The 13,648-nt window shown below is 43.0% G+C and overlaps 1 protein-coding gene across 4 annotated transcripts in view; it reads right to left on the reverse strand.

The window, feature by feature from the left end:
• The window catches only part of cadpsa (Ca2+-dependent activator protein for secretion a), a 235,858-nt gene that overhangs the window by 161,272 nt on the left and 60,938 nt on the right, over window positions 1–13,648 (reverse strand). For all 4 annotated transcript variants that reach the window (XM_034239849.1, XM_034239848.1, XM_034239847.1 and 1 more), the window contains exons 5-7: window positions 13,064–13,185; window positions 7,858–7,969; window positions 7,619–7,758 (exon numbers count right to left, since the gene is read on the reverse strand). In XM_034239849.1, the coding sequence (XP_034095740.1) occupies window positions 7,619–7,758; window positions 7,858–7,969; window positions 13,064–13,185 (374 nt within the window). The remainder of the gene's footprint in view (window positions 1–7,618; window positions 7,759–7,857; window positions 7,970–13,063; window positions 13,186–13,648) is intronic.

The following is a 13,648-nucleotide window of genomic DNA, read 5'->3' on the forward strand; positions in this document are numbered from 1 at the left end:
GTCTAGCTGACATCTCTCAGTGGATGTCTGCTCATCACCTCAAGCTCAACCTTGACAAGACTGAGCTGCTTTTCCTTCCGGGAAAAGATTGTCCCACTCTTGACCTGACTATCAACATCGGCACCTGTGTTGTTTCCCCGACTCAGACTGCAAGGAATCTGGGTGTGACCCTAGATAACAAACTGTCCTTCACTGCAAACATCGCTGCTACAACCCGTTGCTGCAGATACACGCTTTACAACATCAGGAAGATACGTCCCCAGCTGACACAGAAAGCGATGCAGGTTCTGGTCCAGGCTCTTGTCATCTCACGCCTAGACTACTGCAACTCCCTCCTGGCTGGTCTACCTGCATGTGCCATCCGACCTCTGCAGCTCATCCAGAATGCAGCAGCTCGTCTGGTCTTCAACCTTCCTAAATCTTCCCACACCACTCCGCTCCTCCGCTCCCTTCACTGGCTTTCGGTAACTGCTAGAATCCACTTCAAGACACTGGTACTTGCTTATCATGCTGCGAATGGATCTGGCCGTTCGTACATCCAGGACATGGTTAAACTGCACACCCCAGCGCGTGCACTACGCTCTGCATCAGCCAAACGACTCGCTGCACCCTCGCTGCGAGGGGGACCCAAGTTCCCATCAGCAAAAACACGTGGGTTTGCTATTCTGGCTCCAAAATGGTGGAATGAGCTCCCCATTGACATCAGGACAGCAGATATCCTGCACATCTTCCGGCGCAGACTGAAAACTCATCTCTTTCGACTCCACTTCGAGCGATAGAATTATTAACAAAGCACTTTTATACTAATAAAGGACTGGCTTATCTATAGCCAGTTGAGTAGCACTTGAAATGTTTGGCTCTATGAAACCTGATGTACTTATATGATTCTGTTTTCTTCAAGGTTGTGTCTTCCTGGTCGAATGTACTTATTGTAAGTCGCTTTGGATAAAAGCGTCAGCTAAATGCAATGTAATGTAATGAAACGAGAGCCGGTATAATTCCACGCGCGAAAATAAAATAAAAATTGGAATACGTTATTTTAGTGTCTTAAAAGTAGACTGAGGTATGAACAGTGGCGACTGGTCATTAGGGGCAAGTGGGGCACAGTCCCACCTAGTGTCAGCAGAAAGTATTAAAAATAATGATTACAACAAAATGCAACAAAAAAAAATATATATATATATTTTAAGATCATGTATATTCGTCTGTACATTGCTGTTTTAGTATGTGTTCTTCTAATTAGTGTCTACAGTGTGTGCCTATTGAGCCGTTTAGAGTATTTTTCAATTTAATGTGTGCAGCAAAAAAATAATGACCATAGGGACACTGAGCTGCCATCCCCACCATACGTCATCTCACATAATTCAGAGCTGATTGGCTGTAAGTACGTGTGCCGCGAAATGTTTGGTGTGTGAAGAGGAAGTCCTAAAACCCGGAAGTAAGCTGCGCATGGCTTCCCTCCACAAAAAAGCAATGAGATTTCTCCATAGGATTTTAGAAAATAGCTCAAAATAAGATCTGTGGGAAACTTACCTGTTAGATAAATGCACGTTTTGTTCAGCCGGATAATATCCACATGTCTACCCTACTTTTATCATTTTCGAATCATAAATCTATTGATTAGATTTATGAGACTTTTGAAACTACAAGAAGATAAGGAGGACTTTTACAAAAAAGTAATAGAGATTTTTGTCCAGAAGGATAGGCAAATGGACTTCATCTTCAAGTCAAGGAAAGACCACCATTTTATTGAAAATGGGATCTTACTAAGAGAGAACAATTCAATATTTAAATGATTAAATTACATTTTTTGGGTATCCTTCTGTTGAACTGTCTGTTTAAAATTAATCGAAGCATCAGATAAAAAAAGCTTTTGAAAATAATATTATATTTTGATTTAGGTCAAAATATAATATTTGTAAACCTGAAGAGTCAGAGCCTCACCAGCCATGAACCTCACTGCAGAAGCTTATATACATCTAAGTTGTTTGTGCCCCACCACTTTTGTACATATAAAAACGCCACTTCAGAAGTGGAGCGTCTTGCCTGCCGGCTCGCAGTTTTTGTTGATTTGGGCATATTTCCTGGACAGGCTACTTTGTACAGACAAAGTTAATAATAATTGTAATATTCCAGTTATAAACGACATGACTCAAAGATGTGTTGCTGTATTTTAGTGGTAAAAAAATGCATACATTATCATAATTATTCTATATATATAATTTACACAGTGCCTGTAAACCGGAGGAGAACGCTGGCATTTCTCCTCTTACTTGAAAGACTACGGAGGGATAGGGTCTGCAAAATTAGTTTGTGTGTATATATAATATATATATGCTATATATCCTCTGACCGTTACACTTCCTGCCTGCCCGACATTATGTTACGGCTGCGCCGCGTCAAAAATAGGATTCATCCTAATTTTAGAGGAGCCGAGGCGCTTCTGGAACGCTTCTGAGCCGTATAACCCCCATTTTCCACTGGGTCCGTCTGCGCCGCGCTGCGCCGCATCACGGCTGCGCCACGGTTTTGGTCCGACCTCCTCTAGCGCCATAACCCACAGGACGCGTCCCAGAAGCGTTTCAGAAGCGTAGCGTCGTGCGTGCAGGCTCGCAGTTTTGTTATTGATTCGGGCATCCTGGACATTTGTACTTCTACAAGAAAGTATGTAGGGTACGTAGTTAAATGTTTTATTTTTGTGTCTGTTTAAATTGTGTTTATTGTTGTTATACATTTCCTAATATGTAGTTGTTACCTTCCACTCCACAAACTGCAGCGACTATAACCAGACCTTTCTGATGTTGTCCTTGTAGTAAGCATTGGTTACATCATATAAAATAGTGTGTTTTTCCACTTCCATGATGAAAACCTCGTCGTCCATTGTGCGTATCGTAGTGGAGGTGTTGTGATGAAGGAGGGGGGTCTGCTAAATTAGTATATGTGGGGGATGGGCCTGGCCCAGATGCTCACCTTTCCACTTTCTGCGAGGGGGGGCTGCCTGCCCGACCTTATGTTACGGCTGCGCCGCATCAAAAATAGGATTCATCCTAATTTGACCCCCAGTTTCCACTGGGTCCGTCTGCGCCGCGTCACGGCTACGCCACGGTTTTGGTCCGACCTCCTCTAGCGCCATAACCCACCGAACGCGTCCCAGAAGCGTTTCAGAAGCGTAGCGTCGTGCGTGCAGGCTCGCAGTTTTGTTATTGATTCAGGCATCCTGGACATTTGTACTTCTACAAGAAAGTAAGTAGGCTACGTAGTTAAATGTTTTATTTTTGTGTCAGTTTAAATTGTGTTTATTGTTGTTATAAATTTCCTATTTTGTTGTGTTGTAGTCTACAGACACAGTTAACAATAATTGTAATAGTTATAAGCATTGGTTACATCATATCAAATAGTGTGTATTTCCACTTCCATGATGAAAACCTCGTCGTCCATTGTGCGTATCATAGTGGAGGTGTTGTGATGAAGGAGGGGGGTCTGCTAAATTAGTATATGTGGGGGATGGGCCTGGCCCGGATGCTCACCTTTCCACTTCCTGCGAGGGGGGGCTGCCTGTCCGACCTTATGTCACGGCTGCGCCGCGGCAAAAATAGGATTCCTCCTAATGTTAGAGAAGCGCTGCGCCGAGCCGCTTCTGGGACGCTTCTGGGACGCGTCTGAGCCGTAACACGGCGCGTGTGGTGGAATAGCACCCATTGACTAGAGTGGCCGCGATCCTTACGACCGCCGCGGCACAGCCGTAACACAGCGCAGCGTGGCGCAGACGGACCCGGTGGAAACTGGGGGTAACGCGGCGCGTGTGGTGGAATAGCACCCATTGACTAGAGTGGCCGCGATCCTCACGACCGCCGCGGCGCAGCCGTAACGTGGCGCAGCGCAGACGGACCCGGTGGAAACTGGGGGTAACGCGGCGCGTGTGGTGGAATGGCACCCATTGACTAGAGTGGCCGCGAGCGCCGCGATCACCGCGGCGCAGCCGTAACTCGCCCGTAGAGCGCCGCAGACGGACCCGGTAGAATCTAGGGGTTAGTGTGGTTACTCCATGTTTACTAGCTATAACATTAACGTTACATCACTCTTTTAAACTTCTTACTCAGTCAGCCAGAGTGCAGATATCACCATTAGATTCACAAACCTGAAACATCATCCATTTCTTCACTGCTGGTGATAACATTGTTGTCAGCTGCTGATACTGCTGCTGCAGCAGCAGCTTGTGGTTTTCTAATATCCATAACTTTATAGGCTATTACAGGGGTACTCAAATACAAATCTTAAAGGTCCAAAATAAATGTTTCAATAAGACAAAGGTCCGTTTATTACGGTCATTCAAACTTTTAAACAATTGCAACAAGATTCTTAACACGAGGTTGCAAAAACAAAAATAATCTGTATGCAGCAGTTTTCATTGTTATTGTGTCTGTGCTTGACCCCTCAGAGTCGCAGTGTAAGAGCTGCACAGTTAGGAATAAAGGCAGCTGCACCCTCTTTCATTCAGCATTCCCATTATTGCTTTATAAATGTCTTGCCCCCTTGTGTGTCCACTGAGGTTCGTCAGGCCCAACACATCTTCAACAAACTCCCCCTTTGCCTCATCATAAAAACTCACAAACACCAGCAACTGAGCATTGTCAGTGGTGTCAGTGGACTCACCCACAGCTAAGGAAATGCACTGTGCATTTTTTATTCCATCACAAAGCTGATGAATCAAATCACCAGCCAGTATGTATGTTCTTCTGGTTGCTGTGCAATCTGAGAGGGAGATTTGCTTGATTTGACCTGTTATTTCCTCTTTTTGTTTGCCTTCAACATGGTCTCCATCACTTCAGTCATGCATTCTTTTATACTGCAGTTATTATCCAGTGGAAAGTCCTTACCTACTGGCCTAGTTACATCAAAGTGGTTACTTTTTTTTGGCTGGGCAGTGTAGTTTTACACACCGTCTTATTTGACTTTCTCAGGACTTAAAACAGTTTTTTGGGGGGCAGACCCCCTCAAAGAAAACAATATATTTACACACGTAAGGTCATCATCTTAATAGTTGTGTATGCTCATCCGTGAGCAGAGCATCAAGTTGACATGTCTATTACAGCTGAATGCGGCGATTACCATGTTGTTCAGCGAAAACGCCTCACAAACGTATTAAGATCAACAGCTTTCAGTGCGTTTTGATTCAATGCTGAGTACAGCCACACTGACAGTCTCTTCTCTGTCATTGTAGACCGCAAATACCTCATTCCTTCAGCGCTTGGGTCCGAATGCTTCTCGTTTTGCGCCGTCCAGTTAAAAATGAAATCGCCGCCAAATCGTATGTCCACGCTCGCGCCAGGACCGGGGGAGGGGTTACATGACGTGCATCTTGTGCTGCATTCACTTGCACTCGGACATTAGAGACTTTCTCTCATAAATGTCCGATGAGCCACAACTTTTCTTTCAAAACAAAGCTGCCAACTGGGGTGGCAAGGCCTATTTTTAGGGTGTCAGTTGCCACCCCGGTAGGTGAAACAAGGCTACTAGCTACAGTACAGATGGAACTAGATGAGCTGTTAACTCTCGCTCTGAATTTTTTTTGTTTTTGTTTTAATTCTCGCTCTGACTTAGACAGGTTGAAAGAGACACACACATTTTTCCCATCCGCATTCCGCGAAGACCCGCCCTACTGTGCCTCTGATTCGCAGATTGTTTGGGGGGAAAAAACGCTGACTGGATGCTGAATGTGATTGGACCAAAGCGTTGACGCACACAGGTGGAACACAGTGGAACAGTCAGACATGCAGAGCGCTGTTTGCAGTGGACATAGCGGAGAATTTTGACTCGTTGCGAATGCGTTGTGGCGATGTCTCACATATAATACAGAGAGATCATACATATGAAAAGTATAATTTGCTCAGAGTCCGGAGACAGTGGTGGTTCGGTCCGGATCCGGACCGGAGTCCGTAGTTTGAGGATGCCTGGGCTATTAGCTTAAAACTCGTCAGGCACTAGGAAGGATCACTTCTTCTTCAGGGCAGGGAAGGCTACGCAGTACGCAGGCTACTGTCCCGCAGCGGCTGCCTCTCTGGTGGACTCCGGTACTGCACATTACTCCCGAGACGTTTTCAACAATTAAATGTTTTTTAAGTGAAACATCCGGGGCTTTTCAGAAAACATCCGGGGCTTGAGCCCAAGTAGCCACCCCATAGCGCCGCCACTGAGCTGCAGGCTTTCATGACTGTCATTAAATACAACATCATTTTACTGCTTTGACGTGATAATATCCGCTTCAAGAAACTGGTACTGGCCAACTGCACTGTGCCTATTTCCTGCATCCAGGACATGGTTAAACCATACACACGTTAACATGACTCCTCACTTCCTCACTGCAAGTAGGCGCCAGATACCCCGTAAACTCAAACACGCCTGATGCTATGCGGGTTCAAAGTGGAACGAGTGTCCCATTGATATCAGGACAGCAGAGAGTATACATATGACTTGAGAGTGTTGGCTTAGTAGTTAAAGCCAATGCAGCAACACTTCAATGGTTTGGCTAATTTAACATTATGTATGTGTGGGATTCTTGCTTTTGGAGTTTCTATCTTCATGGTTGATTGCATTTATAAAGCTAAATGAAATGTGATGTATCTTAAAATAAAACATGTCTGCCATGAAAGTATATTTCCGAAACAACTAGTTTAATTAAAAATGATTTAAAATGGTCCAAAGGCCTTACTGTATTATGTGCCGTGGACCACCTGTAACATTCTTCAAGCCCTACTGTAGGAGCCATTGTATGGGTGTTGTTGGTGTCTCAGTTTATTTAATTTATATGTATAGTGCAATATTATTGTTGAACACTTGGTGGCGGGGTTTAGCTGCACCGGGTAAAAAAGGGGTGACAGGAGAGGACGAGGACACAGGAGGAAGAGTACACCGATTCCACCAGCCCGGCAGAAGCTCACCACAACTATTGACTGTAATTACACCTTGGTATGTAAACGCTAAATAAAACATCATTCTAAACTGCAGCAAAAGACCGGAAATTCATCTGTTTGTGTCTGCGTCAGGATCACTCTAATCCCTCCTGTGAAGTACTGGCAAAAGGATATAGGACATTGGAACATTCAAATTGCCATTATACCTACTAAGTTAGTGTCCCATACACTGCAGTGGCAAATGAAGCAGTAACGACTGACAGCCACAAGAGGGAGACATACATTGTCTTTTGGGCCAGGTACCTCAAATAATACACCTGTTATGTAGCCAAAAGGATGATTTAAAGGAATATTCCAACCCAAAATGACCATTTGTAAATCATTGAGTGAGTTGTTAAACAAGAAACATATTTTTTAACTCTATAATATAATAATCTTTATCTAGTTTTAAACAATAGCTTTACCATTTCATCAAATGTGTCAGACTGTTTTACCTTGTTGTTTTGGTAAGACCTGCTTCAGATTGTGCACAAAAGGTCTTTCAAGCTACACACACTCAAACACTGTGAGAGTGTGTGTGTTTGGTGTACAGGACCATGATAACACAGCCAATTTTATAATATATCTACCTGTAAATCTGATCAATTAGAATATGCATATTAGAGAAATGTCACCACTACCAGCAGGACGGTCTCACTGTCACTTACCCACAATGCTTCATGTTCTGTGGTTTGTCCATGCGGATGGCCAGTTTGATCCTCAGGTCGCTGTCCGGACAGCCTTTAGACACCGTCATCTTGTGGAGCTCTGACTGCTTGGGACTGTTTGGAGTCGGGTGGAGCACAACCTGGACACAGACAGATGATAGTAATGTATATGTGCAAAACAATATATAGTGTACAAAGGTTGCACCCAATGTAAGAAGCAACAGAGTGTCATCACTTACCTTCCCCAGCTCCTTATCCTCCAGAGCCAACACTCCTGTGCTCTCAGTGAACAGCTTCACCTTCACAGCGGGCAGCGGCTGCGTGGTGGTAAAGTCACCCTGGGTTCCCCAACTACACACACACACACACACACACACACACACACACACACACACACACACACACACACACACACACACACACACACACACACACACACACACACACACACACACACACACACACACACACACACACAGACACACAGAAGATGAATAGACAGATAGCAGCTTGTTAGAGATGAGGACGTCTCTGATCTGCTGAGCATCTGATACTCGAGATGATGGTTCTGTCAGAACAAGCGCGGATGTAAAATCACAGGTTATATACAGGTGTAAATAAAGCATGCATGAGGGCCTCATTCCACTGAGAGAAGGTCCTGACATCCTTACTGTAAACACACCGCTCTCTGATCAGTTCAAGTGTAGCATATCTTAGTAACTATATTCTTATACTCTTATGCAGAAATGGGGACCATAATTAAAAGGAGCTGATAAGTGAAACATTATCATTTCTATAGTGAATTTGAATCCCACACACATGAATGATCATCCTCACCATTTAAGCATTTAACGTTTTAAACATTTAAGCAGTGCCTGTTAAAGCTTCTCAATTGCAAATGAGCTTTTCAGAAGGCCAACAAGATATATAGATAATGTGTTCCCATTATCTATATATCTGTTAGACTCCCACGGCTCGCTCACTCCTACTGTACTGTTAAAACAGCTTGTGCTATTAAACACCAACAGACAAGAGTGAGAGCAACAGGAAGTGTCAGTGATGAGACAACTTATTTGTAACAGCTGTGAATTATTAGAGCAAATGTTGAGCGAACACACTTTCCGAGTATCAATTTCACCAAAACACTTCAATATAGTTTAAGTACAAAATAATACAAAAATATTGAATACATATATAGTTTTTATACTGTGTCACCGAAACTCTTGAAATCTAAGAAAATCTAACGAAATGATAAAGGAATGAAACTGCAAAGAGTGTTGCAGGAGCGTTAAAGAAGCATTGGAGTAAATACAATGAGCACCAAACTGATTATACTGCAAGTTGAGGGAGATATGATTAGGACATCAATGATTGTAGGGTTTGTGAAACCATTCATTAAATGATTTCCACACCTGCACTACATTCACCAACCATAGCACCTCCAAGGCGCTAAAAATAAAACTTCAAACATGGCAAAATAAACTGGTCAGACTACTGCTTGACCTTTCATCTAGAACCCACCTCACCTCTGCCCACTTTGACAACCTAGGATGGCTTAGAGTAGACGACAGAGTACAGCTACTTGCAATGGGCCTGGTCTACAAGATCCACTACACCTCTATGGTACCCATGTACATGTCAAAATTCTTCCCAAAGGACAAGGAATACCAAGATCATAACACCAGAGGGAGCTCCACAAATCATGTGAAACCCAGATTTGGCACAAAAAAGGGGGAATACACGTTTCGCAATTATGCCATATCAAGGTGGAACGCTCTTCCCACAACTGTAAAGGAAAGTAAAACTATACTTACCTTCAAAACCTCTCTTAAAGAGCACCTTCGGGGGAGAGCATTGCAAAACTGGCCCCGGTAATGGTACAAATCTCAACCTGTCGTTCAATGGACAGCTTCCCCCCCCCCCCATCTATGTATATACTCGCATTTTAGACTCTGTTATTAACTGTATATCTGTAGACTTGGTATGTCTTAAATGTCCGGTTAGGATGTATTAGAACCAAATCTAAAATGAAAATTGTAAATAAGCAATCTGTATGTAAAAAACCACCTGTATGTAAATTGTAAATAAGCCATCTGTATGTCAAATATGTCTTATATGTCTTAAATGACATGATGAATTGGAAATGGGGGACCCTGATGTAAACAAGACGAAAGTCTTTCTCTGGTCTGCATCCCCTTAACAATTGTATGTTTTGAGCTGTACTGTACTGTACCCAATATACAAGCTGTTAATAAACTTTTCAATCAAACAATCAATCAAGCAGCTCACTACATGTTGGATTTAGGGGTCTGACCAGCAGATGGCACTATGTGATATATTAAAGCTCTCATTGTTCAAATCATCGTGTGTGTGTGTGTGTGTGTGTGTGTGTGTGTGTGTGTGTGTGTGTGTGTGTGTGGTGTGTGTGTGTGGTGTGTGTGTGTGTGTGTGTGTGTGTGTGTGTGTGTGTGTGTGTGTGTGTGTGTGTGTGTGTGTGTGTGTGTGTGTGTGTGTGTGTGTGTGTGTGTGTGTGTGTGTGTGTGTGTTGAACTAAATATTATTAGACTAAGGTTTTTAGATTATCAAAATTGATAAAAAAGGAAGAAACTGTTGTGGAAATATTTTCCAAGGCCCATAACTTTGACCCAGTTTATCAGTTCAAACTGTCCTGACTGAGCACACGCACCTCGTAACCTTGGCTGCTGTGCTCTCAGTGTTCTGTCTCCCTGTTCCTGCCTGTTGGCGTCAGCTGATAGAGGTGTTATGATTCTATGTTCCTGCCTGTTGACGTCAGCTGATAGAGGTGTTATGATTTTATCTTGTTATGCAGCAGTTTGATGATGCTCTCAGAACTAGTTAAATACATGGGTCTGAGGTAGAGTTCTTCAGAATTGACGTGGCAACTCTACCGTGAAGTCAGAACCTCTGGCTCTTGGACTTGTGATGTGAATCCTCCGGCCGTTAACTCCAAATAAACCATCAGTGTTTGACATCAAAGCTACTGCTCCTACCGTGTCTCCTTCCTGAGTCGGTGACTCCCACTGCATAGCTACTACACAGAAGTTTCCTTTACAATATACACCTGAACATCAGCAAGAGAGGACTCTTTAAAGTAGAGACACTACATACTGATATACACCTGAACATCAGCAGGAGAGGACTCTTTAAAGTAGAGACACTACATACTGATATACACCTGAACATCAGCAGGAGAGGACTCTTTAAATTAGAGACACTACATACTGATATACACCTGAACATCAGCAAGAGAGGACTCTTTAAAGTAGAGACACTACATACTGATATACACCTGAACATCAGCAGGAGAGGACTCTTTAAAGTAGAGACACTATATAATGATATACACCTGAACATCAGCAGGAGAGGACTCTTTAAAGTAGAGACACTACATACTGATATACACCTGAACATCAGCAGGAGAGGACTCTTTAAAGTAGAGACACTACATACTGATATACACCTGAACATCAGCAGGAGAGGACTCTTTAAAGTAGAGACACTACATACTGATATACACCTGAACATCAGCAGGAGAGGACTCTTTAAAGTAGAGACACTACATACTGATATACACCTGAACATCAGCAGGAGAGGACTCTTTAAAGTAGAGACACTACATACTGATATACACCTGAACATCAGCAGGAGAGGACTCTTTAAAGTAGAGACACTACATACTGATATACACCTGAACATCAGCAGGAGAGGACTCTTTAAAGTAGAGACACTACATACTGATATACACCTGAACATCAGCAGGAGAGGACTCTTTAAAGTAGAGACACTACATACTGATATACACCTGAACATCAGCAGGAGAGGACTCTTTAAAGTAGAGACACTACATAGTGATATACACCTGAACATCAGCAAGAGAGGACTCTTTAAAGTAGAGACACTACATACTGATATACACCTGAACATCAACAAGAGAGGACTCTTTAAAGTAGAGACACTACATACTGATATACACCTGAACATTAACAGGAGAGGACTCTTTAAAGTAGAGACACTACATACTGATATACACCTGAACATCAGCAGTAGAGGACTCTTTAAAGTAGAGACACTACATACTGATATACACCTGAACATCAGCAGGAGAGGACTCTTTAAAGTAGAGACACTACATACTGATATACACCTGAACATCAGCAGGAGAGGACTCTTTAAAGTAGAGACACTACATGCTGATATACACCTGAACATCAGCAGGAGAGGACTCTTTAAAGTAGAGACACTACATACTGATATACACCTGAACATCAGCAGGAGAGGACTCTTTAAAGTAGAGACACTACATACTGATATACACCTGAACATCAGCAGGAGAGGACTCTTTAAAGTAGAGACACTACATGCTGATATACACCTGAACATCAGCAGGAGAGGACTCTTTAAATTAGAGACACTACATACTGATATACACCTGAACATCAGCAAGAGAGGACTCTTTAAAGTAGAGACACTACATACTGATATACACCTGAACATCAGCAGGATAGGACTCTTTAAAGTAGAGACACTACATACTGATATACACCTGAACATCAGCAGGAGAGGACTCTTTAAGTAGAGACACTACATACTGATATACACCTGAACATCAGCAGGAGAGGACTCTTTAAAGTAGAGACACTACATACTGATATACACCTGAACATCAGCAGGAGAGGACTCTTTAAAGTAGAGACACTACATACTGATATACACCTGAACATCAGCAGGAGAGGACTCTTTAAAGTAGAGACACTACATACTGATATACACCTGAACATCAGCAGGAGAGGACTCTTTAAAGTAGAGACACTACATACTGATATACACCTGAACATCAGCAGGAGAGGACTCTTTAAAGTAGAGACACTACATACTGATATACACCTGAACATCAGCAGGAGAGGACTCTTTAAAGTAGAGACACTACATAATGATATACACCTGAACATCAGCAGGAGAGGACTCTTTAAATTAGAGACACTACATACTGATATACACCTGAACATCAGCAGGAGAGGACTCTTTAAAGTAGAGACACTACATACTGATATACACCTGAACATCAGCAGGAGAGGACTCTTTAAAGTAGAGACACTACATACTGATATACACCTGAACATCAGCAGGAGAGGACTCTTTAAAGTAGAGACACTACATACTGATATACACCTGAACATCAGCAGGAGAGGACTCTTTAAAGTAGAGACACTACATACTGATATACACCTGAACATCAGCAGGAGATGACTCTTTAAAATAGAGACACTACATACTGATATACACCTGAACATCAGCAGGAGAGGACTCTTTAAAGTAGAGAAAAGTTGTGTGTGTGTGTGTGTGCGTGCGTGCGTGCGTGCGTGCGTGCGTGCGTGCGTGCGTGCGTGTGTGCGCGTGCGTGCGTGCGTGTGTGTGTGTACCCACGTTGGTTTGGAGGCCTCAGCCTGGTCAGTCTGCAGTTTGTGCCCCCCCTCCACCTCCATGGTGCAGTAAACGATTCTGTTTGGAGCCAATGACTTCAGACCCTGCACCTCCATGATCACCACCTGCAACACACACACACACACACTCTTTGTTCCAACAGACCCAAATGTACTGCGTCTTCATTTAAATAAAGCTGTATTTTGTGCTCAGACAATAACAAACGTTCAAAGAGTGAACTGTTGGGGACAGACTGGAGCTTTTTCCTGCAGAGATAAAGCAAACCAAATAATGTAGCAGCAGTTTTCCAAATGAACTTCTTGAACAACCAATATCAAAACAAGCTTCTATACTATGTCTATTTTTTAAAGCTTTTGAACCCCCCTGCTGTACGCCATTCCAGTGGACTGTGATGCCTGAGTATTTACCTCGGGAATAGCTGTATTATTGGTAGTTCATATCAATCAAATAATTCAGCGCCATTCAGCTCATGGACAGCTGAGGGACTTTGCTCTGTTGCCCTACACTTGGTTGTAGTAGTAATTATAACATAAGCAGTGTAAAACATATCTGTCACATGACCTGAAC

This window comes from Gymnodraco acuticeps, unplaced genomic scaffold, assembly GCF_902827175.1.
Source record: "Gymnodraco acuticeps unplaced genomic scaffold, fGymAcu1.1, whole genome shotgun sequence".
NCBI lineage: Eukaryota > Metazoa > Chordata > Actinopteri > Perciformes > Bathydraconidae > Gymnodraco > Gymnodraco acuticeps.